Genomic DNA, 25,219 nt, shown 5'->3' on the forward strand with positions numbered 1-25,219 from the left:
TACTCTTACAACCTGCCACGAACAGTTCTGTTTAAAACTGATAGCAGCAACTTCACATTTTGGAAGAGTAACCAGTATTGGTAGTATTACTATAGAAATCAGCATTATAGATAAAAATCTCAATTATATGTGGGCAGATGAACACAAGAAATAGAATTTTAAAGGATGGAATCTAAGTAAAGGGAAAAGATAATGTCCTAAGGAAATAATAAAAATCAAATGAGAAAAAAATAAAGAAATGGAAAGAAAAGACCACTTAAGGATTATAAAAGTTATATTTATTCACGATGCTACATTTATTGCATTCCCTTAGAAAAATGGAGAACTGTTTATGTACCCAATTTGCACATATAAAACTTTATACAAATCATGTGTAGCACAAAGGCCTCTGGCACAGCTAAGATCCTGACACTACAATTCGGGTAATCCTGCTGCAGGGTCTCGTTTATCAAGTCTGTCCATAGAAAATTAAAAACTGGAATTACAGTCAGTCTTGCTGTTCACATGTAGAAATTATTTTAAAATACAATAAAATAAAATTTTCAACTCTCTAAAACTCAAAAAAGGTCAGCTGGAAGGGGTTACATTTTGTTACCAATTCTAATTTAACAGCATGACAAATTCACACCTGATTTTGGCTGGAAAAAAAAATCATCTTAGTTCTGACATCATCTAAGTTGTGGCTGCTTTAGAAGGTAATTTGTCAAAATTTTTAGCAAACAATTAAAAAATAATAATATTCATTTTATAAAATGGTTCAACACCTTAAGGAACCAGAAGATGCTAAATGTCTTTGGCTATATAAACTAAAAGGCCATTTCCCAACAGAACAGGGCATATTCACCTCACAACCAACTACAGAAACAGAAAGCATAACAGAAATGTGCATAGAATATAATGATAATTTTCTTGCCTTTCCCCCTCATTCTATCCCTATAATAAGCAAGAATGTAATTTACATAATCTTTCCAGATGAGACTCAATAGCACTACAGAGATGATACCCAAATTTCTGCAAAGGCAAAGTGAATTAAAACAATAACACAACTAAGTGAAAACTGAAGGGACAAATATCATTTGCAATTTTTGTTTGCTTTTTTTAGGCCATAGGAGTGTAGAAATTATAGCTGATAAACAAATAGTCACAATCTTCACATATGGAACTATAATAGAAAAATAAATCAAATGAAACATTTATTAATAAATGAAGCCTATTTTATTTCAAGTGTTAATGATAAAAAAAATTTCAGCACAGCTGTTGCATTTAAAAAAGTGAAACTACATACTATGTTTCTAGCTCAGTAAACAGATGAACCTGATGTCTTTGAATGACATAACAATTGAGCATTGTACAGTACATCTTATGAAGACCCGTAAATTAAAGAACTACTGGTTTAAAGTTAGTGATTATGAAACAAATGTGTATTCATAGTTTCAGCTTCTTTTTTCTTCCTCGACCATCAGGTGCTCCATCCATTTTACGTTTCTGTGTCTATAAACGAACAGAGGGATTACTTTTCATCACAAGACCAACATTAACGTGAAATACACTGACAGACACACCACAGCACTTTACTGATAACTGCTGCACAGTTGTAGGTATTAGATGCTCTTACCCAGAATCTTATCTACTCACATTACTAAGACAATAAAGAATTGTAATGCTAATAATGAAATAACTCACAATTAGCAATAGTAAATCAATATATCAAATATATAAAATGCCCTCTTACCAAAAGCAGTAATAAAAAGTATTTTGTTAGGTTACATAAGTATCAGATATTATCCAGAAACATTTATTTATTCATGACTTTATAAACTATTATTAAATAACAATAACTTAAAAGTTTTGCTTTTACATTGCTAAGATATCAATCACCAAGGCAATAAGTCAAGTTAATGGTGAAGTTGTAAAACCATTGCTTTCCTAATATTTCTTTAAATAGTCTAAAATTATAACTTGTATTCCCCTCCAAGGTCAAGTGTACGCTCTTGGCGTTCATGAGACATACTTCCCAGATTTTAAAAAATCCCCATATTATGAACTACCATCATAATGTGATTTTCCCCACAATGCAATCAAGTTTAATTTCTACTTTAAGTGACCCAAGGCTATATTATTTACCAAACAAAATAAAATTAAAAACTTAAAAGAACCTAACATCAACAATAGCCAAGCAATGTAAAAATTCTTAAAAAGAAAAAATTTTATTTCTCAAATATTTACATATTTGTGACTACTTACTGAAGGTTTTGGTCCTCTTTTCTTTTTCTCTGCCTTCTCCTTTTCTTCTAGTTCCATGTTTTCTCTTTCAATCAAGGTAATTAAGGTGTTACACCTCCTCTGGAGCTCCTGAGTTGCAAACAAAAATTTACATGGTATTTGTATTTTCCACCTATATGTTTTCATGATTATAGTTTTAAAGTATGTTTTAATAGAGTAATATAAAATCACACATCTACAATAGATAAAATTTTTAAAAGCAAAAGGAACTGATTTTCATACACAATCCACATTATAAAAATGCATTTTTAAATATTTTGATTTCACTATTTAAAACCATACTACTGTGTATTTCTTCTTTATTTTTTTTAACATATTGTATTTATTTATTTTTGTTGTTACTCCTCATCCAAGTATCTTTTTCTATTGATTCTTAGAGTGAAGGGGAGGGGAGGAAGGGGAAATGAGAAGGGAGAGGGAGAGGAAGAGGGAGAGAGAGGGAGGGAGAGGGAGAGAGGGAGGGAGAGAGGGGAAGAGAGAGGGAGGGAGGGAGGGGGAGAGAGAGAGAGAGAGAGAGAGAGAGAGAGAGAGAGAGAGAGACGGCCAGGGGTCAAACCTGCAACCCAGGTACATGCCCTTGACTGGGAATCAAACCCGAGACCCTTGGATACTCAGGAAGATGCTCAAACCACTGATCTATATACTGGCTAGGGCACATTAAGCTATTTTAAAATAACCCAGATTCGGCATCTATGGGCAGATGTTACTCATAAAACCAAAGTCTAAATAACGCACATTTTAAATTGTAGTCATCACATTCAGAAGTTGAAATAGTGACATTTCCTCCTGCTCAGAACATGATTAAAATAAATACCAAAAGCTGGTCCTATCAATATAGTGACATTAAAAGATATGTGATAGGCCCTGGCCAGTTTGGCTCAGCGGTTAGAGCGTCGGCCTGCGGTCCAGAGACCCAGGTTTGGTTCCCGCTAAGGGCACGTACCTCAGTTGCAGTTTGTCCCCGGCCCCAGTTTGGTCAGGGCCATGCGGGAGGCAGCCACTCGATGTGTCCCTTTCCCGTCGATGTTTCTCTCTCTCTCCCCCTCCCACTCTATCTGAACAAAAAAGTGGAAAAATGTGCTCAGGTGAGGATAAAAAAAAAAAAGATATGTGGTAGTAAAGGACAGGACCAATAAACTTAAGTTACCTATAGTATTGGGTTTTTAAATGTGAATATGAACTGCTTTCTAAGAAACTGATTTAACCTATGATATTAACAATATTGTAACAAAAATTTACCTTAAAGATGCAGTGGAACCACAATTTTCTCTTACTAAGAAAAGAAGTTACCTTATAGTAAAGAATATACTTACTCGGCACATTACACAAAAAGACCGAAGAACTCACCATTGCAGTTCTGGACTTAAGAAACCAGTCAAATCTGAACTGAGGAGAGTTGCGAATACACTGTCGCAATTCATCATAAACATTTTCTTTGTCGAATCCAAGCTTATGAAGCATGCAGATCAGAAAACGATCTTCTTCTTCAGTGTAGTTTTTTCCTTTGTTAGTACCATATGATATTCTCAGCTGATGAAAAGGTGCTTTGTACCGTCCAATCTATAAAAGCCAGATTTTATATTACATAAAATCTAAATCCTACATAATCTGTATTTCAAACTCAGTTTTAGTAAAATTGGCTATAAATATTTTATTTCAAATCAGAATTTTCTGTCTAAAACACCTCAACTGCATTATATCCTCTTTGTCCTGAAACAATTTTAGTCTTTATTATTTTAAAGAGAAACAAAGACTAAGACTGATACTACATAGGAAAAAGCTGATTCAATGTTTTTGACCCAGACACAGCAAAGGAAATACTGAGGTAAATTCTGCTGAGAGAATACCTGTAATATTTTAATGTTTTTCTTGAAGAAAACTTTAATTTTAAATAATCATTATTTTCCTTTGTAAAAGTTACTTTAACTCTCATATTCACAGATAGGAGTTATTTCATTAACTACCATATTTATTAAAGGGCAAAGTACCTTTGTATCAAGTGCTTTTTTGATACTAATTCGCCTCTGAATTCTTGCCTCTCCCCTTTCAATCTGAGCCATGATCTTTTCTATGTCCTGGAGCTCATTGCATCTTTCCCAGAACACAGCTGTAAAGGAATAAAGGTTGGACAGGGTGAAGAAAGGGAAATATAATTTGTTAGCATAAATGCTTATTTATTTGCTGAAAAATGTTTCCAGTTCTCCCACATATAATATTAGAAATAGGTACTTATAATTTGTTTCCTTAACCATAAAAAAAAAAAAAGATATGAACTGGATGATTTAATTATCTTCCAACTCTTCTAATTCCTCCTACTCTGAAATTCTAAGCTGACTCACCACAGCATACCTACACACATTCACCTGAAAATCCGACTAACGTTAGGAATAGGCATGTAATAATAATTTGAGAAGTTATGGGGAGAGATGAAATATAAATAAAAGCACATTATTCAATAAACTATTCTTATTTTTTTTGGCTGTAGCTACCTAGCTAGGGTAAAAATATTAAACAATTATTTATTTATTTGTTTATTATTTATTTACTTTTATCCCCACCTGAGGACATTTTTCCATTTTTTGTTCAGATAGGGTGGGAGGGAGAAAGAAAGAAACATCGACGCGAAAGGGACACATCAAGTGGCTGCCACCTGCACGACCAACCAGGGCCAGGACAAATTGCAACGGAGGTACATGACCCTAGCGGGATCCGAACCTGGGTCTCTCTGGACCGCAGGTCGACGCTCTAACCGCTGAGCCAAATCGACCAGGGCAACAATTATGCCATTTATAAGAAATTGTTTTTTTCTTTTTAAAAAAATACGTTTTTAATGATTTTTTAGAGAGAGAGAGAGAAAAACACTAATCAGCTGCCTCCTGCACACCTCCTGAGGATCAAGCCTGCAACCCAGGCATGTGTCCTGACAGGGAATCCAACTGGAACCTCTCGGTACACGGGACAACCTTCAATCCACTGAGCCACACCAGCCAGGCGAAGGAAACATTTTCTAACTCAGTTTTTAAGAAAGTTGAGGCAGCCTGGCTGGTGTGGCTTAGTGGATTGAGTGTCATCCCATGGACTGAGAAGTCCTGGTTCTATTCCCGGTCAAAGCACATGCCCAGGTTTTGGGCTCAATCCCCAGTAGAGGACGTGTAGAAAGCAGCCAATGAATGTATCTCAGATTGAGGTTTCTATTTCTCAAAAAATCAGTAAAATATATTTAATAAAATATAAATAAAAATAAAAATAAGTTTAGGCAGCCCTAGCGGGTTTGGCTCAGCGGTTAGTGTGACCACCCTTGGACCAAAAAATCAAGGGCTCAATTCCTGGTCAAGGGTACATACCTTGGTTGCAGGTTTGATCCCTGGCTCTGGTTAAGGTGGTGCAGGAGGCAACCAATCAACCTGTCTCTCTCACATCGATGTTTCTTTCCTCTCTCTCCTCCCTCCCTCCCTCCCTTCCACTCTACCTAAAAAACAATGAAAAAATATCCTCCAGTGAGGAAAAAAAAAGAAGTTGAGGCAAAATTTAGATTATCAAAAGCTAGTAATTCAGAGTAAGAAACCTGAGCTTTCCAGCAGGTCTTCAAAAAGCCTGAGAACATTTTTATACCTATTAAAATAAGAGTTACCTGAATATTCAATAACTTCTTCTGGAGTTTTTCCTTCCACTTCTCTTGCTATATTTTCAATATCATCACGACCCCATTTCTCATTAGCTTTGATGAACTGGTTAAAATCTCTCTTATTCCAATTGGTAAATCCCTTCAAAGCAACAGAACAGTATTTAATCACAACACAATAAATGTGGAAAAGATAGTACTGCACTTTATCAATGCTTCTAAGTATTACAGAAAATAGCTTTCAATTGTTCCTAGTTTACCTTTTTAAAATTAAATTCTTTTAAAGTGTAACTTTTCATGTATAAAATTATGCATTTTTAGCATCACATCATATACTGCTTAGATACCCAATTAAATCTAAGTGGAAGAGAGTAAGAAATGCTGGATGAAAAGGTGACATTTTCACTGAGTTCTGATGGATTAGGAATTTGCCAGAAGAATGAACACAGGGTTAGAGAGCAGAGATGCAAGGAAAAGGAAAAATGAAGCTTTAATGGTAGGTTAAGGCTAGATTCTGAAAGACATTTACTGAACCCTACAGAACATAAAGCAAAAGGACCGAGAGATGTATAATTGAGAATTGACTCGTAGCAATGCGAAAGATTCACAGGAAAAATGAGAACACCAGAAGAAAAGTAATCAAAAGGACACCCCCCTTTACCAAGGCTGGTACAAATCTATAATCTTCTCAACTATCATAACTAGTGATGATCAAATCGTAGCCATAACCCATTTGCCCATGCTTCATCATCTCCAATGCTCCATTTTGAAAGCAAAAACTTGTAATTCTTTGTATACCCCAACACAACCTTACAAACAAGTCACTAAATTGTGTGTTGACTGAAGGCTGTACCTGTGTTAGAAGCTTTTCTTTTTCTTCTAACTCTTCATCATTAAGGGGTTCAGCTTCATCAATTTTAAGCTGTTCTTCTTTTTGTGCCTGGGCTGCATTTGGTAGATCAGGATTTCGAGGTACCTAAAAAATATTTTTCTATGTCATTAATCAGTAAATTTTAGAGAAATGTGATGGACCAATAAACTCTTAACCAACTAAATGACATTTCACAAATTTTAATCCAACCATGAAAGAAAATATACCCATAAAAAACAAACCAGATTACTTAATAAAGTGTTATTTATATTACCTTGTACCCGATAGTTTTTCTGTAATATAGAATTTCTTTTTCCAATAATTCAAATAAACGTGGAGGAAAGAACTGGAAATCTTGAACATTGGGTTGTTTTGGAGGTCGAGGAGCCTAAAGAAAAAGAAAAATAGTATTGTCCATAAAGAAGAAACTATTTTGCTTTAAATTTTTATTCCATAAACCACGACAGCCAATTAATTTTCCAAGCAAGTGAATGCATATTTCAATAAAACTGAAATAACACATTTTAAATGCAGATTCAAAACTGACTGAGGTACACTATAAGAAATCACATACAACGTAACTCTCAATCTGTTTTTATTGCAAGAATAAAACAAGAAAAGTAATCTACATCTCCAGTATCTTTCAGAGGTTTTGTGCTCTGTCAACTCACCTTGGGTGCTTTAGGTTCACTGACACGAAGAGCTTCCCTGAAATAGGCATCAACAGCATAGTTGGCTTTTCTTTCTCGTTTAGGTGGCTCAATCCACTCAGTGAATGCAATCTAGCATATGGGAAGCAATTCAAATCACCAACTTTTGTTATATACAGCTGCATATCTTACATGAATGCTACTCACACTGTGCACATCATTAAGACTACTGCTTGCAAACGGAGAAACATTAATAAAATCCTGAACTATAAGCTCTACAATAGGAACGGTGATACTTTGTTCACTGTAATTAACACACAGGACTGTATCTAGTGAGTAGCACAGGCTACTCAGTAAGTATTTTTTGACCAAATTAATAATTCTGTTGGGTAAAAATAAAAAGCTACAGAATGCACGCTACAGACCCAAATTAGGAGAAAATGTAGATACATATTTAGCCTAGAAAATACTCAGAATATTACGTCTAAATGTTAACAAGAAAACACTAAGTAGAATTATTTTTCTTCATCTACTCTGGAAGTATTTCTAATTTCTCATAAAATTATAATTTCTTTCTTTCTTTTTTTAAATTAATATTTCAAAACTTTATTTATTTTGGTACGTGCCCCTAGCAGGAACCAAACCTGGGACTCTGGTCCGCAGACCAACGCTCCAAATGCTGAGCCAAACCAGCCAGGGCAAAATTATAATTTCTTACAAATTATTTATTACCAGCCAATTATGCTATTAAAAAAAAATTCTAATAAGGTGGTGACAATTTTTTGCCAATAATTTTATTTTCAAATATTTCAAATTACTGTATTAGCCCCATACACAGTATTTCACTACCATATGTTTCACAATATTATACTATTTAATATACAGCACTCTTAATCACATAAGTCTTTAAACCAGTTCAGAGCTTATGAACTGAAAATATGGCATTAAATTTACCATAAAATAAAAACAATTTAGATGTGAATAAACAGAAATGACTGCTGTTTGGGACAAATTTACAACTAACATTTAAAATGCCAAGTTTCAAGTAAAATAAAGCCTTCAAGTAATCAAAACCTCTTTCTAAATTACCTTTTGTTTTTCTCTATAATCTTCTCCTTCAAAGTTATAAACACTTGACTCTGTATCCATTGTAAAGTTTCTAAGTGAGCTTTCACCCATCTTGGAGAGTTTTTCATTCATCTCCGCAGTCTAAGGAACAAAAGAAACACCTTATTAGACTATGTAAAAAGCATGAGAACTATAGTCAAAGTGGATTAGGCTTTACAGTACACACGTGCTTCTTTTTATAGAAATAACATAACCTATAATTCACATAACTGCTATTTCCTCAGTTCTGGTTTAAAATATTTTATATATGAAAAACATTATCATTTAATCTAGACCTCACCTTCTTTGCACCTCTTTCCAAAATACCATCAATATCCTCATCAGTAATCTCACTTTCCTTTGAAGCAAATACATGTGTTGCTCCATGTCTAATCATCTGAAGCATTTCATCTTTCCCAATTTTGTTCAGATTCTGATCCACAAGTCTTCCTGAAAAAAGATTACATTGTATAATATTAACTGAATAAACTTTATTTTACTGGAAACCTGTGATTTTAAATGTCAGATGTAACACTGTCATTATGCCTCAAACATCATTCATTTTGGTTTATTCACATATAATTTTTATTTATATAAAGTTGAAAGCCAAATTTTCAATTGGTTAGCTTTGAAATGTTTATAAGCCTATTTATGTATTATGTAATGAAGCCTGTTTTATACTGTCAATAAAATATATTCTTGTATGAGATGAATAATAGTAATTTGGGACATGAAAATCAAAATTATTAGCAAGATTTGTTGTTAAAAAGTATCAACAGATGAGAGCATTCTAAACACAGGAAGTTTCTGAAAGCAGAAAAATGTTAATACTAAAATTCCCAAATCAGCCTTTTCTATTGAGAATGGTGAAGTACCAAAAAACCTTCATATCACCAAATTTTATGTAAGGACTAAAATATACAACATCAATTTCTGGAAATTCCCTAATCTTAAGAACTGAAACCGTTGAAAAGTTTATTTTCATCACAGAAAAAACTAAACATCAGAAAATTAAGATCTTCAACTGGCAAGAATTTCGCCAACTTTATAATTTATTGGTGTTTTTAAAAATACAGGCATCAAAGCAAAACCAGATACTACACAGAATTCTTTTCACCCTTCAAGGGTCATTCACATATATTCAATATTTGTACTCCAACCAACTTGTAATAAGTGGATGAAGATCCAAGTTGTTTCCTGCAAGTTCATTAACTACTCGTATCATGGTTTTAAATCCCTAATAGAATGCACAACCCAAACACCTGTGACTTTTAAAGTTAGAATATACAGTAATCCTCCTTATCCAAGAGGGTTATGTTCCAAGCTCCCAGTGGATGCCTGAAACCACAGACAGTAGCAAACCCTTCACATACTATGTTTTTTCCTACACACACATACCTATGATAAAGTTTTTTAAAATATGTTTTTATTGATTTTTTTAACAGAGAGGGAAGGAAAGACAGAGACAGAAACATCAATGTGAGAGAGATACAAGGATCAGCTGCCTCCTGCACACCCCCTACTGGGGATCAAGCCCAGCAACCTGGGCATGTGCCCTGACCGGGAATGGCACTGGGACCTCTCAGGCCATGGGATGACGTTCAATCCACTGAGCCACACCAGAGGGGCTGATTAAGTTTGATTTATAAATAAGGCATAGTAAGAAATTATGAATAGTTAATAGAGAACAATTACAATATACTTATAATAAAAGTTATGTGAATGTGATGCCTCTGATAACTGAGACAGCTACCAAATGACTAACAGGCAGGTAGTGTATACAGTATGGATATTCTGGACAAAGGGATGATTCACGACCCAAAAGCAGATTTAATTGTGCTACATCATGAACAACACGCAATTTAAAAGTTATGAACTATTTATTTCTGAAATTGTCTCAACATTTTCGGACTATGGATAACTGAAATAGCAGAAAGTGAACCTGTGGATGACAGGGGGACTTATTGTATCCATAGAGTATCTTTCTTTGGATGCAAGCCCATCACACTGCTGTTAAAATGTCCTTAGGCTTATGGAAACTACATCCCCGTTGGACAGGAAGGGAGCTTTTCAGATATAATGTGTTTCTGGGTGCTCTCATATTTTTATGTCTCTCAGTCCACAAGATAGTAACACAGAAGTATGTACCCGATTAACAAAGCTACTAGCACAAAATTTACCCCAGTACATTTTAAAAACTAAGCTAAAAAACTCAAACAGATGTTCTAAGTTGACAGTAAAGGAATTAATATTTTAATTTTTAAAAATCATGTTTCATACATGAGAATAAATGAAAATAAGAACCGCATGGCAGGTGTTTTCTAAACACGTGAATAATTGTGAGAGAAAAGGACAACTAGTCATTACATCACCCATGAAAAACTTCTCTTTGGCAAGCCCCAGAAGTTCCCAGATATTTTCCTAATTAAACTCGTCACCCTAATAGTTAATATAGTTATGGCTCCCTTGTCTGAGTCACTTCCTAGGTGAATAAATGGTGGACAAGTGACTTACTTCTTCCTGATGCCAACCTCAAGCTAGCATGAAGACTAACGGAGGCAATGGATGTAAAGTACTGAGCACACTGCTTGGCACAAAGCAAGCACTCAATGTTCACCTATTATTAACAAAAATTATGAATAATAAGCAATCACTTAAAGTCTTCAGGTATTCAGACATGTGGCTAATACTATGGTGGGCATCATGGGATACCAAAGAAATGTAACATTTACATGGAAATTAGAGACTGGTTGGCAAAACCAAGACACATATGAAGTAATCAGTGAACATGTTAATAGTATACCTTTCAGTTTTATAGATAGATACAAAGTATATGTTCATGATGCAATATGAGAAGGAAAAAAACTAATGTCCGCTTAAAGTTATGGAGGATTTTTTTTTTCCATTTTGGAATTTTATATATCCCATCACCAACTTTATTATTATAAGCTTTATGAAAACACAAATGTCTTCCTTAAAAGCTGATCTGCAGTAAGAACTTGAAATTCCCTTCAATTCAAAATAAAATCCCCCTTTCCTCTAGTCCTATTTATATAAATGTTTATTCCATGTATCCCTCTCATTAAATTATAAACTCCTTACAAGAACATCTGTCAGTTTCATTCACCACTGCACTGTCAGCACTAGGAACAGTGTCTGGCAATGGCTGGCAGCTCAATAAATAGTTGTAGACTAGACAAATATAATCAGTTTCTTTGAGTTTCATTTTTATTTCTTCAGTATCCCTCAGAGTAGTCAATGGAGTGTTTAGTGCACGTAAATCATAATCACCACAGCTCTGTTTAATATACATCACACTGAATGCTAGGTATTTTGTGTACATTGTCTTCATTCCTTAAAAATCCTTAGTAGTTACCTTTATCACCATTTAATAGATGAAAAAACGGGCTCAGACGGTGTAAAAGAATTGCTACCTGGTAGAGTCAATATTCAAACGTAAACCTTCCTGAGCCCAACCACATCCTCTTAACAAAACTAAAGCCTACTATCTCCGGTATACATACAAATACTGCTGGCTGCTAGCTTGATTCGATAGATGCTTAATAACAAGCATCTCCTTCAAAATCCAGGGAAAAAACATGCATTAATCCAACTTGGTAAATTTTTTAAGGTTCTAAGGCTCACCTTGTTGAATGACTATTGAATCCAGTCTGAGTTTCATCTCAGCACGTTCCACTATTCTTTCTTCTACAGTGTTATCAGTTATAAAGCGGAACACTCTGACTGTCTTGGTTTGTCCAATTCTATGTGCTCGGTCCTAGACAAATTACCATATATTTTGAATAAAGGTAAAAATTCACATAAATAACATGTAAATGTCTATACCGAGAAATAAAATTTAAATATTCAAGCACAAACTTTTTAAAATTATGTAACAAAAACTATACTTAGAATAGATTGACAGTAGTACGTCACTATTTCTTAAATTCTCAAAGTTTCTTAGTTTCAATCAAATTAATTGGTTATCTCACAAGGAAAACTTTTAGGAGGTGTGAGAACTGTCAGATTAATTTTACTAGATTATACTGAGAAAAAATACACATAACATCTCTAGGCAAGAAGAAATTATAGTTAAGTTTGACAGAACTTTAAAAAAATTCTTTTTTTCTTACATTTAAATTCAAAATATTTTTCTATTTAAATCAAATATAAATTTTCACTGCTATGAAGTCCACTAACAGCCTTTAAATATTATCCAATTAACTACAGACAAGTAGTCAAACTAATGTGAATTCCACTTTCTGTTTAATTTCTGGTAAGTTCACAAACCACATTCCTACCAAATATCCCTGCCTGTCTTATAGATCAATCTTCCCCGCCACCCTTATGAAGAGTACAGGATTGAAAGTGACTAACACCAGAGATTTAACAGTTGGGTTTATGGTCATCAATATCATTGGTTAAGTTATCAGCAGTATCAGTCTTAAGAGTTTAAATTTTCTATTTCATCTACAGATCATAAATTTTCTCAAAAAAGAATAGTCTTCCTGATCTGGTCAATGAACACCCACACAGGGGCCCACATTTTACTGACTGACTGACTTATTTACTTAGTTATTTAATTTATTTATTTATATCCTCACCTGAGGATATTTTTCCATTTTTTGTTCAGATATAGTGGGAGGGAGAGAGAGAGAGAAACATTGACGTGAAAGGGACACATCGAGTGGCTGCCACCTGCACAACCAACCAGGGCCGGGGACAAACTGCAACCGAGGTACGTGCCCTTAGCGGGAACTTAACCCGGGTCTCTCTGGACCGCAGGCCGACACTCTAACCGCTGAGCCAAACCGGCCAGGGCTGGGGGGGCCCACATTTTAAGTACCTAATGTGGCAGGCAGTTTGTAGCGAACCAAACTCAATTCCCTTTCCTCCTAGGGCACAACTAGACTATCACTTAGCAATTCCCTTTCAGTCAGTTATGCTATGTGACTAGTTCTGGTCAATGAATATGGGGGCACCTTTAGGTCTGACTCATGAAACATTTTCCTCAGCTCTCCCCCCACCCCGCCCCCCCCGCCAGCAGAATGCAGAGGATATTGCAGGACCCTAGGTCCTAAGATATGGCAAAGCTATAAGATGGAAATACAGACGGTCCTAGACTTACAATGGTTTGACTTAACAATTTTTCGACTTTATGATGGTGTGAAAAGCGATATTCAGTAGAAACTGAGTAGGCTGAACTATAATTATAATGTTTGGTAGGTAAAATGCATTTTCGACTCATAATATTTTAAACTTACAAGTGCCCGGCCTGTGTGGCTGAGTGGTTGAGTGTAGACCCATGCACCAAGAGGTCACCGGTTCGATTCCCGGTCAGGGCACATGCCCAGGTTGTGGGCCTATCCCCAGTGGGGGGTACACAGGAGGAGGCCTATCAATGTTCTCTCTCATCAGTGTTTCTATTTCTCTCTCCCTCTCCCTCCTCTCTAAAATCATTAAAGAAAAAAAAATTTTTTTAATAAATAAATAAGCTTATAATGGGATTATGCCCCGAGAACACAACTCTACTATAAGTCGAAGAGCATCTGGATATTGATTTAGATAGAAGATCACCTGCAAAATATTGTCACTAAACTATCAGGTCAGAGCAAAGTAACATTCTATTGGGTTAAATCACTGCATTTTGAAAATCGTTTATTAGTTTGCTCTAACTAAAAAATCTGTAAGCACAGAGTAAATTTGTTACGTCTTACCATAGCCTGGAGATCTACTTGGGGATTCCAATCTGAATCATACAAAATTACTACATCAGCAGTAGCAAGATTGATGCCAAGACCACCAGCACGTGTGCTTAACATGAAGACAAACTTTGTGCTGTTTGGTTCATTATATGCATTGATGGACTCCTATTGATATAAAATAAAACAAATGTCAGACAATTGTTTTATCTGATATTTATTTTTTATCCCCCCTTCTTGGATTTTACTCACTTGTCTCTCATCATGGGGTGTCTGCCCATCCAATCTGCAGTACTCATAATTTCTCCACATGCAATAATCTTCCAAAATGTCCAATACCCTTGTCATCTGACTGAAGATTAGTACTCGTGAGCCTGTTGGTGAATATAATAGCACATTAATGTAAAAAAACTTCTTTAAAATTTTAAAGCTAACCAAAACTAACACTTTTACCACTTAATTCTACATTATTTATTATTCAAGTCAGTCATTCCTCACATTTTCCCCATTATGACATACACAGAAAAGGCAATATTTGTACAGCAGACTAAGGTAAAAAATAGAAAAAAAAATATGTGTCTGGCCTGGAAGGTCTTGTCATCCCAAAGGCTGAATCATTATCTTTTCATTGCACTACAGCGTATGGAAAAATTTAGTTTACAGTATGAGTACATGAAACAGTTTATTCTTGTATCATTTTTTTGGTATTATTTTCCATACAAACTATAAACCTATTTTTGCCCGCTCCCCCCAACACACACATTTAAAAATAATTTTCCACCACCACACAATTCTTCCAGGTGCGTGGCCTACATATCCCCAACACACACCATCGCCTGGGTCTTAACCTGGTTCTGAGCACCTATTCCAGATCGAAGGGTCATAAAGTGCCTCACATCTCCACTAACCTTCCTTCACTTTTCTGTTGTGATTCAAATTATTCAACTGTCTTCCATTTCTTCAATTATCTGCACAATGCCTTCAGTACGATGTAAACACAAAGGAGTCATCTTGAAAAATGATTATGAAATTGTCTAGGCCGACAATTTGCAAGTAATTAGTCAGCTTTCAAAAAAGCATTTTGAAACTATGTTGCTATGAAAAGGTATATATATAAAAAAAAGAAAACCAATTTACTAACAACTTTTACAACGTTTTTGACAGTCAATATCCTACAGGAAAATCATCTACTGGTATAACTGTCACTCTTATAAAAATACACAGAGAACCCGGCAGGTATGGCTCAGTGGATTGAACATCCTCCCACGGACTGAGAGGTCCTGGTTCGATTTCCAGTCAGGGCACATGCCCAGATTGTGGGCTCAATCCCCAGTAGGGGGAGTGCAGGAGACAGTCAGTCGATGTTATCTCTCTCACACTAATTTTCTACCTCCTATCTCTCTCTCCCTAAAAAAAAAAAAAAATCAGTAAAAACATACTAAAAAAAATACACAGAAAGCCCTGGCCAGTCTGGCTCAGTGCTTAGACCATCGGCTCACAGACCAAAGGGTCGCAGGTTTAATTCCCGATCAAGAGCACGGACCTGGGCCCGGTTGGGATTGTGCAGGAGACAACCAATTGATGTGTCTCTCTCACATCAATGTTTCTCTCTCTCTCTCTTCCTACTTCTCTTCCACTCTATCTAAAAATAGATGGAAAAATACCCTCAAGTGAGGATTAAAAAAATCCCACACAGAAATACAAATGGAGAAATCGGAAATCTGAGCAGGTACAATCTAGATTAAAAACAAGTTTTGCTGTGAGTTTATTAATTGCTGAAGTTTATTTCATATTAAGTTTGAGCTACATTCATGTAATTTAAATACACTTGTACACATACTACATACTCACTTTGATATTAAAAGTCAGCATGTTGTATATAAAATTGCTTTGGATTCATGCACATAATACTTAATAATTGAAAAACAGTACCACAAACACACCACCACTGTCTACCAAAGAATCTGGGAACTGTTTATAGGTGAGGAGGGCATTCTTGGCATTTTATAACAAAAAGCTGGTATTTCAGGGAAAATATATATGAGACTCTTCCCCACAAATCCAAGGAGTACAGTTGCCTTAACTACTGATCACTTTATAAAAGATTTAAAACCTATAATTTGGGGGAGGTGGAACTCAGACAACGAATAGAAGTTTTTATACAGTCTACATATCAACTTTAAGAAATGCCAGAATCATCTTTTGAAAGTATAATGCTCCTTATTTTAACATTAGAACTTAGAAAAAGTTTTCATTACTACTTCTTTTTTAAAATCCTCACTCAAGGACATGATTTTAGAGAGAGAGGAAGGGACAGACAAAGGGAAACAACAATGTGAGAGAGAAACACTGATTGGTTGCCTCTCATTCCTGCCCAACTGGGACCGAAACTGCAACCTGGGAATGCACCCTGACTGGGATTCAAACCAGCCACCTTTTGGCATATGGGACTATGCTTCAACCAACTGAGCCACACTGGCCAGAGCAGAGCTCTTTACTTCTTAATTTGATACCGGTAACATAGATACCTTGTTCTTTTAGTTTAGGAAGCAGCTTGTCTAGCACCACCATCTTGCCACTGTTGGTGACTAGATGCATATCTGTTGTGTAAGGTGGACCAGGCTCCGCTCCATCAAAGAGGTATGGGTGATTACAGCATTTCCTCAACTGCATCAAGATGTTCAGTAACCTCATTTTGTCCATCTTCCCTGCAGAGTTCAGTATGTCTATATCCTTCATTAATATCCGAGTATACCTATTGAGAGGAAAATAACTTGAGAGGGCTCAAACGTTCGTTCCCTGATCAGTCCCTGCCACTGTACAAACTCAATCCCCTTCCCCATCTTAACCCAAAAATACCTGTAAAAAATAACCCATCAACTTCTAAGGTGTGGTTGGGAATTTACCATACATAACCTCTTTCTTTTCCTGTTTTCCTCTATTGCTCTCAGTGTTCTAATGTTCACACTTGTGCTTTGGGCCTTAGGCCCAATTTAGTATAAATTCATTTTCTTAGTATAAATTAAAACAGATATCACATTTTAAATAATAAGCAAACCTAAAACATAAGTATTAAACAGTTTTAATTTATAGTCTTTTCCAACAGAAGAGTGTCATATTACTATCCATTATAGCTAGTATAGCATTTGGGTAAGAACACTCATCTGAGAAGGAAGAATCATGAGAGGTAAGGCATGATGATTAGCATAAGATGAACACAACGAGACTTAAGTATAAATAAAGGTACAGGGGAGAGGGCAAATAAGCTACGGCCATAGGCCAGATTGTACAAAGCCTTGTAGGCACAGCTAAGAATTTAGACATAACCCTGTAGGAAAAGAGCAATCTGTCTAAATACCAGTTTCAGGACCTTGAAACCTCTGAACAAAATAATTTAAATAATCTACATAATTTACGCTCAACAACTCTTATTATGGGACACAAAATATTATTAAAGGCAGTCCTTTCCATCAGAATTCTAACAGTTTACCAGTATATTTAGCTAAAAAGATTTGTCTTCCCTTAGCACAGACTTATGTTTTAGTTCTGTATTTTAGAGCCTAGTATAAGCCTAGTATCTTTACTACCTTATAAAAGCCTTTCAAAAGTTTTGAGGACCTTTAGGATGGTCTACCTTCTATGATGCTTCTTTCACAGATAACATGCCCATTTCTTTAAATTACAGGCTTTCATGCCCGGCCGGTATGGCTCAGTGGTTGAGTGTCAACCTATGCACCAAGAGGTGTCCGTCCAGTTCGATTCCCTATCAGGGCACATGCCCAGGTTGTGGGCCCGATCCCCAGTGAGGGGTATGCAGGAGGCAGCCAATCAATGTTCTCTCCCATTGATGCTTCTCTCTCTCTCTCTCTCTCTCTCCCTCCTCTCCCTTCCTCTCTCTAAAAATTAATAAAGAAAAAAATTTTAAACAAATAAATTATAGCCTTTCAGTATGTTTCCCAACTCCAGCCCCTTGTAAATATTTATCAATACTAAGTACAGAACTGAACATACCTGAGATATGATATAACCAGTCAAGAATAGGGTAGCTACTATCACCTGCTTTTAAACACTGCAGATATTAATAGTATGTGCTAAGGTTATAGTATCTGTTTCTGCAGCTACTTCACATTGTTGGTTCAAGTTGAACTTTCTACTACACAAAAAATCAATACTAAGTTAGAGGTTTCTAGCCTTTTGGATTTCATACACCCATAAAACTTAGGGAGAGAAAAAGGAGGAGCTTGTAAAATTTTCAAGTTTTTTATTGTGTCCTATGTAGGTGTTTAAAAATAGCTACCATGTATGATCACCATAATTGTGCAAAAAACATTTTATCCTGACTTAAAAAATACATCAACAAAGAATGGAATCTTTTAAATTAAATAAATGTGGCTTTATAGAGCAAAATAAAGAATTGAAATTTTCTCATATCTGTACAAATACTCTGCAACTTCATTAAAGACTAGCACCAATCCATGATCCAGTATTTACAACCTACCAATTTAACCATGTAGATAGATGTCTCATGTATATGCAACCTAAATTTCCTTTTTAAAAAACTCAAGTAGAGGGCTTTATATTGCATCCCTGATTAATAAATTCCAAATTTAATATTCAGATTCATAAACCTCCCATCCTGATTCTATCACCTAATAGTTTTAAGACTGTTGTCATAAATTTGATTGTTAAGCCCTATGTTATATGACCAGAAAACTCTTCAGGCTGTCAATCCAGCAAACAGAAATTCCTGGAAGTCATTAATCAGGAAAACAAAATACAAATGAAAATTAGTGCGGAATCAAAAGTGATGTCACATACCATTCCCTCTGCATTTTGCTGAGACCCACATAGATTTTTACTTCCTTTTTTGGAGGCAAACTCTTTTCAACATCGGCCTTAATTCGACGAAGGAGGAATGGACGCAAAACCTTAAAAAAGTAAAAAAAAAAAAAAAAAAAGAAAAAGACCTTATTTGTAACCTAAGTATTTAATTTCAGGATCTCAAAATTGCCTGTTAAGTACATGGAAAAGAAATTTATCTGCTTGAATATCAAGTGAGTTTTAGGACTTCTTTCCAAATGTATAATAATTTATAAGTGAGTTCCTTAAGCGTAATACATTATCATTACTTACTCAATATACATAATTAGTATATCTTACTATACTGTCATAAAATACTAAAAATAGTAATAAATTTTAAAGATGTTTCCAAGAGTCACTGTCTTTCAAGTTAAAAACTAGTTACTTGCATGCAGATTGGTCTACATTACTTAAAGAAATGGCAAGATTCACATTAAGTTGTCATTACAGTTTCAGTTTTTAAATTTACTACCCTTTTCTTATAAAAGTAGACCATTCGTAAAGTATACAAATCACGACTACAGTTCAATACATTTTAATCAAGCAAACATACCCATGTAACCATTACCTAGATAACCCCAGAAATCCTTGTAACCTTACCAATCACTATGCCCCCCTTTTCATCCTTAAGGGTAAGCAATATTTTTACTTTTTAGCATTGTAGATTGGTTTTGCCTATTATTTTTAACTTTATATACAAAGATTTAGTTATATCTGGTTTGTTTTAGTCAACGTCATGTTTGTAGATATATCCATGCTGCGTGTAGTGTAGTAACTCATTTTCATAAGATAAATGGTCAAATATAAAACTAAAGATATCCTATTTTTATTTGTATCTTCCTTTGCTCTATTTACACTGGCTTATCAAAATACTATTATCACAAAACAAATTAAAGATTGATGAGAAAATAATCAGCAACACTTCTCTAATGTCATGTAAGGAAGCTAGTATGACCCTCGACAACAGCCAGTACCAACTGCCAGAATTGTGTGTGAAGACAGTCAGCCCCACTGGCCCGTTTCTAATTGTCCAGGTAAAATGCACCAGGACGAATCCAAGTGAAACCAGCAAAGAAACCACTCAGCCAACCCAAAAATTCTGGAGTTTTTAAATACATGCTTATTAAAGATTTTTGGAGAGTAAGGTGGGAAATTTTGCAGTAATAGATAACAGATATATCAGGTAAGAATTATTTCATTCCTAAGTATACCCATGATGATTCTGAATATGCTCTTTCAAGACCATAGGAATTTCAGAGTTAAAACAAAAAGTAGAAAAGTCGCTACCAGACCTCTTCCAGATTTGGTAAGTATCTTCATACTACTTCCCAAACATAATAGCAATGCTTAAACTGCTTGATTCTGTTGTGTGGATTGTTTTAGTTTGCTTTACCTAAAAGCATCTATCTATTTAGTAACAAAGTAAAGTGCACATAGGACACTTCAAATTATAAATCTAAACTGAATGCTTACGTGCTTGTGTGCCACTTAGGGGATTATCACCTTTACATATTTAACAAAATGAATTTAAGTACACAAGATTTTAAAAATATCATATCATTAATTTATACAGTATTTGAACATTCATATACTTAATTATACTTTAAGCCAGGGCACTGTGCTCGGGATACAAAGACGATTATAAGTTATACACCTGGAACTAATATAATATTGTATGTTAAATATACTTTGTTAAAAAAAAAAAAAAAGACAAATACAAGACACGTTTCTTGCCTTTTGTTTACAATGCAGCAGGAAAAACATTTGTCAATTGGGCATTTCGATACCCTGTGCAAAGTCCTATAATGTTAGAATGACAAGATTATTAAAGATGGAATACACAGGAGTCTCTTGGCTGGCCTCAGCCTTGGTCTTCAATGGAGAAGGTGACTTAACCAATGTGTCTTAGGCTAGGTATTAATAAAGAGGACAGGATACCAGATGTGACAGAAAAATAAGCAAAGACCTAGATACTGGAATTAGCACAGCGTTTACAGAAAACTGACATTAAGTGCAGCAATTCTAGCTAATTAAAGCTTGACATAATAAGTGAAATACTACACTTAGCAGGGGTGTGGGGATATATATAACCTTGAAGTTACATAAATGCCTAATCACTATGTCATACACCTGAAACCCTGAAACTATGTAACACTGAATGTCAATTGTAATTAAAAAAAAATTTTTTTAAGTGAAATAAAATTTGGAGAAGTGTTAGAAAGGTTAAATCATGTAAGGAGGTGGGGTGAGATTATGTCCCCCTGTCTAAGGAAATACCTGTAATGCCTAGAGACATTTTTGATTGTCACAAATGGGGGCTTGCTTACTAGCATTTATGGTAGAAGTGTCAAGATGTCAGTATACAGGAAAACCACCCTCCCCCTCCCGCTCCCCCAAAGAAGTATCCAGACTGAATTGTCAATAAAGTAGGTTATATACCTTGCTTACAAGGTATGGCTTTATCCTATTGGCCAGGATTTCTTCATCTGGGGGTCTATTAAAGAAATTTCTCTACCAGTTTTCACTTATGAATCTTCACAAGAAGGAACAGAGCTATACTTCACAGCAAAAACATTATCAACTCTGTTCACAGTGCACTATTAGCAGGTGCGTATACACAATCACTGGATTTAAGAACAACAGATGGAGCTTTAGCCTTTCAGAATGGAACCTGTTAGATTCTTGTACAGAATGCAAATGGAACTAACCTTTGAAAACTTGTCTATGTTAATCTCTTCCCCACTATAAAGTTCTTCTTAACCCTAAGGGATGACTTATTCCCAACATTAATCCAGGATTGCATCCCAGGTTCTAACCCTAAAACCGCCATACATCACTCCTTCCCCCATTGGATAAGATCAAACAGCTAAGTGGCAGGATTCAAACAGACCTGATTCAAAAGCCACTATGCTTTAACAGAAAAGTAATCCACTAATTTAAATCTCTATCATTATTCCCATTAGAAATATGCTTTATTCCCAGTGTAAATACTTACCATGTGAAGCCTCTCAACGAGCTTTTGATCCCCAAGGCAATTGTTTGTATCAAACCAGGAATCAAAGTCCTAGATTAACAAACAAAAAACATGCTAAGATCAGAGATAACATTAAATATAAATATCCTATTATGTTAGCTACAGCAATAATTTGTTTAATATTTTAGTTGTGAACCACAAAAATAATTTAATTTAAACCCCTATTTTCATATGTGCACTGTTGTTAGCAATTAACTTTATAACTATTTTAAAAATCATATTGCTTCCAAACATTTTTCTAAAAAACATCAAGAGCCTGGCTGGTATGGCTCACTGGTTGAGCACTGACCCATGCACCAAAGGGTCACCTGTTCGATTCCCCGTCAGGGCACATGCCCAGGTTGTGGGCCAAATCCTCAGTGGGAGGCGTGCAGGAGGCATCCAATTGATGTTCTCTCTCATCGATGTTTCTATCCCTCTCTCCTTCTCCCTTCCTCTCTCTCTAAAATAAATAGAAAAAAAATATTTTAAACAGTAATAAAAAATATCAAGATGATAATTTTCAGTGAAAATAGTTGGAAAGCAAGTTTTATAGAAATAACTAGAAAATTAATATTTTAAAATAGTTTATTGGATTTTTGAGAGACAGAAGCATTGATGTGAGATTGTAACATCGATTGGCTGTCTCCTACATGCCCCCTACTGAGGATGGAACCCCCAACACAGGCATGTGCCCTGACCAGAAATTGAACTGACAACCTTCTGTGACCAGGACCACGACCTAAACAACTGAGCCACACTGGCCAGGACTAGAAAATTAATATTCTTGAAAAATATCTTCCCTCAGTTTCAGAAAAGCTTAAAAATTAAAATCACTTTAGTTTGTTCTCTAAGGCCACTTAGATACAAGGTTTCTAGAACAAAGTCAATTTCAATTGAATTTATTAAAAGTGAAATTGAGATTACCAGCATATCTTTTTTCTTTTAATCCTCACCAGAGGATATTTTTCCATTTATCTTCAGATAGAGTAGGAAGAGTGAGAGAAACATCAATGTGAGAGAAAGACATCAATTGGTGGCCACCTGCACCACCCCAACTGGGGCCGGAGAGGAACTACAACCAAGGTACGTGCCCTTGGCCGGAATCAAACCCGGGACTCTTTGGTCCGCGGGCTGACACTCTAGCCACTGAGCCAAACCGGTCAGGGCTTACCAGCATTTCTTTAGTGTTTGGGTAGAATTTAAACAAAGTCCGTTTTCCTTACCTCTGCAGTGTATTTATCATAAACGCATTTGCTATATTAGTCAACATAATCTTAGCATTCATTGTGTTAACTAAAACAAAGTTTTAACAGATTATTAAATAGATGAAAATGTCAATACAGTAAGAAAAAAATTATTTCAAAGACAAAAACATATATATGCAGAACTAAAGCTTTCTAAGATTGATTAAATCTTTCGAAAACATAAAAACTCTCTCCTTCCCTCCAGTCATGGGAACAAAGGTTCAAAATGAACTCAGGTCCAGCAAAGATCTGCTATTACTAATGGCATAGACCTTAGATACACATATTATGTTCTTAGGTACAACCAACAGTTCAAATAGCTTAATTAACCATTTTTATCACTGTAAATTATCTGTAAAAGTGTAGATTAGATTCTACATTTGTTAGACCATAAAAAAATGGCTAGACAGATTTCACTAAATTTGAAGGCCATCTTAGGGAGTGGCCATCTTGGGGATCTAAAACACAGGCAATTGGAGGTATGAAAATTCATTTGGGGAAACCCCAGAGCAGCACCTTAAGAACATAAGCAGTCCATCTAGAGTCACCGAAACAAAGTCAGGCCAACACAATTACCAATCACATTGCAAAGAGAGAAAATAATGATTTATAAAATACGATTAAAATTAAAAGGCACAGCGCTGGCCAGTTTGGCTCGGCGGTTAGAGCGTCAGCCTGTGGTCCCGAGAGACCCCGGGTTCGGTTCCTGCTAAGGGCATGTACTTCAGTTGCAGATTGTCCCCGGCCTTGGTTGGGTTGTGTGAGTGGCAGCCATTCGATGTGTCCCTTTCACATCGATGTTTGTCTCTCTCTTCCTCTTTCCCTTCCATTCTATCTGAACAAAAAAATGGAAAAATGTCCTCAGGTGAGGATCAAAAAAAAATTAAAAGGCACAAAAGTAAATTCTCAGGATGCATAGAAATTTAGTTAAGTTATATCAGGCTAACTATGTAAAAGCACATAAAAGTAATGATTATCTATCTCAAGCAATGCTGAAAAGCAGATTAATTCTATTGTAAGAAAATGTATAGCATTTGAACAAAAACATTATTATTGGTGCAACCAAAGAAAACTTAAAAATACTTACATCAGCTGAATTAAAGACATCTGGTAACAAAAAATTAAGAAGTGACCAGAGCTCATGCAAGTTGTTTTGAAGAGGTGTTCCAGTCAGTAATAGTCGATTTGTTGTCTTGAATTCCCTCACTATTTCTGACAACTGAAAGAACAAAATTCATCATCAGTACACTTTGCATTTTGACCACGTAACAGCACAAATAATTTTCACATTTAAATATCAAATTACCTTAGATTTTTCATTTTTGATCCTGTGAGCTTCATCTATAACTAGGTACCTCCAATTAAATTTTTTGAAAACAGACTTCTCTTTAATAAGCATTTCATAAGATGTTACACATACATCCCATTCTCCTGGTAATAAAACATCTCTGACAAAAGCAGCCTGTGTAGCAAGACAAAAAAAAAATATATATATATATATCATGCAGAAATAAACTATATGTTAAGTTTGTTGGTGACATGTAATCTAATACATAAAAGGAGTGGAGCCCTGGCCGGTTTGGCTCAGCGGTTGGAATGTCAGCCTGCGGTCCTGAGACCCGGGTTCAGTTCCCTCTAAGGGCATGTACCTCGATTGCAGTTTGTCCCCGGCCCTGGTTGGTTGTGTGGGTAGCAGCCACTCGATGTGTCCCTTTCACGTCGATGTCTCTCTCTCTCCCTCTCCCTCTCCCTCTCTCCCCCTCCTCCTACTCTATCTGAACAAAAAATGGAAAAATGTCCTCAGGTGAGGATAAAAAAAATGGGGGGTGGCTAGAGTTATCGATATTATGCTAGCTTCTAGAAC

The 25,219-nt window shown here is 35.5% G+C and overlaps 1 protein-coding gene across 1 annotated transcript in view; it reads right to left on the minus strand.

The window, feature by feature from the left end:
* Positions 1-256: 256 nt before the first annotated feature.
* Positions 257-25,219, minus strand: part of SMARCA5 (SWI/SNF related, matrix associated, actin dependent regulator of chromatin, subfamily a, member 5) — a 41,148-nt gene continuing 16,185 nt past the window's right edge. Inside the window, exons 7-24 of the mRNA XM_036240022.1 lie at positions 24,662-24,817; positions 24,443-24,574; positions 22,091-22,159; positions 19,054-19,163; positions 16,764-16,990; positions 14,488-14,609; positions 14,251-14,403; positions 12,179-12,311; positions 8,835-8,983; positions 8,516-8,635; positions 7,448-7,558; positions 7,051-7,164; positions 6,759-6,881; positions 5,915-6,047; positions 4,272-4,390; positions 3,631-3,843; positions 2,245-2,352; positions 257-1,491 (exon numbers count right to left, since the gene is read on the minus strand). Of these exons, the coding sequence (XP_036095915.1) occupies positions 1,426-1,491; positions 2,245-2,352; positions 3,631-3,843; positions 4,272-4,390; positions 5,915-6,047; positions 6,759-6,881; positions 7,051-7,164; positions 7,448-7,558; positions 8,516-8,635; positions 8,835-8,983; positions 12,179-12,311; positions 14,251-14,403; positions 14,488-14,609; positions 16,764-16,990; positions 19,054-19,163; positions 22,091-22,159; positions 24,443-24,574; positions 24,662-24,817 (2,358 nt within the window). The 3' untranslated portion in view covers positions 257-1,425. The remainder of the gene's footprint in view (positions 1,492-2,244; positions 2,353-3,630; positions 3,844-4,271; positions 4,391-5,914; positions 6,048-6,758; positions 6,882-7,050; positions 7,165-7,447; positions 7,559-8,515; positions 8,636-8,834; positions 8,984-12,178; positions 12,312-14,250; positions 14,404-14,487; positions 14,610-16,763; positions 16,991-19,053; positions 19,164-22,090; positions 22,160-24,442; positions 24,575-24,661; positions 24,818-25,219) is intronic.

This window comes from Molossus molossus, unplaced genomic scaffold, assembly GCF_014108415.1.
Source record: "Molossus molossus isolate mMolMol1 unplaced genomic scaffold, mMolMol1.p scaffold_m16_p_4, whole genome shotgun sequence".
NCBI classification, from domain to species: domain Eukaryota; kingdom Metazoa; phylum Chordata; class Mammalia; order Chiroptera; family Molossidae; genus Molossus; species Molossus molossus.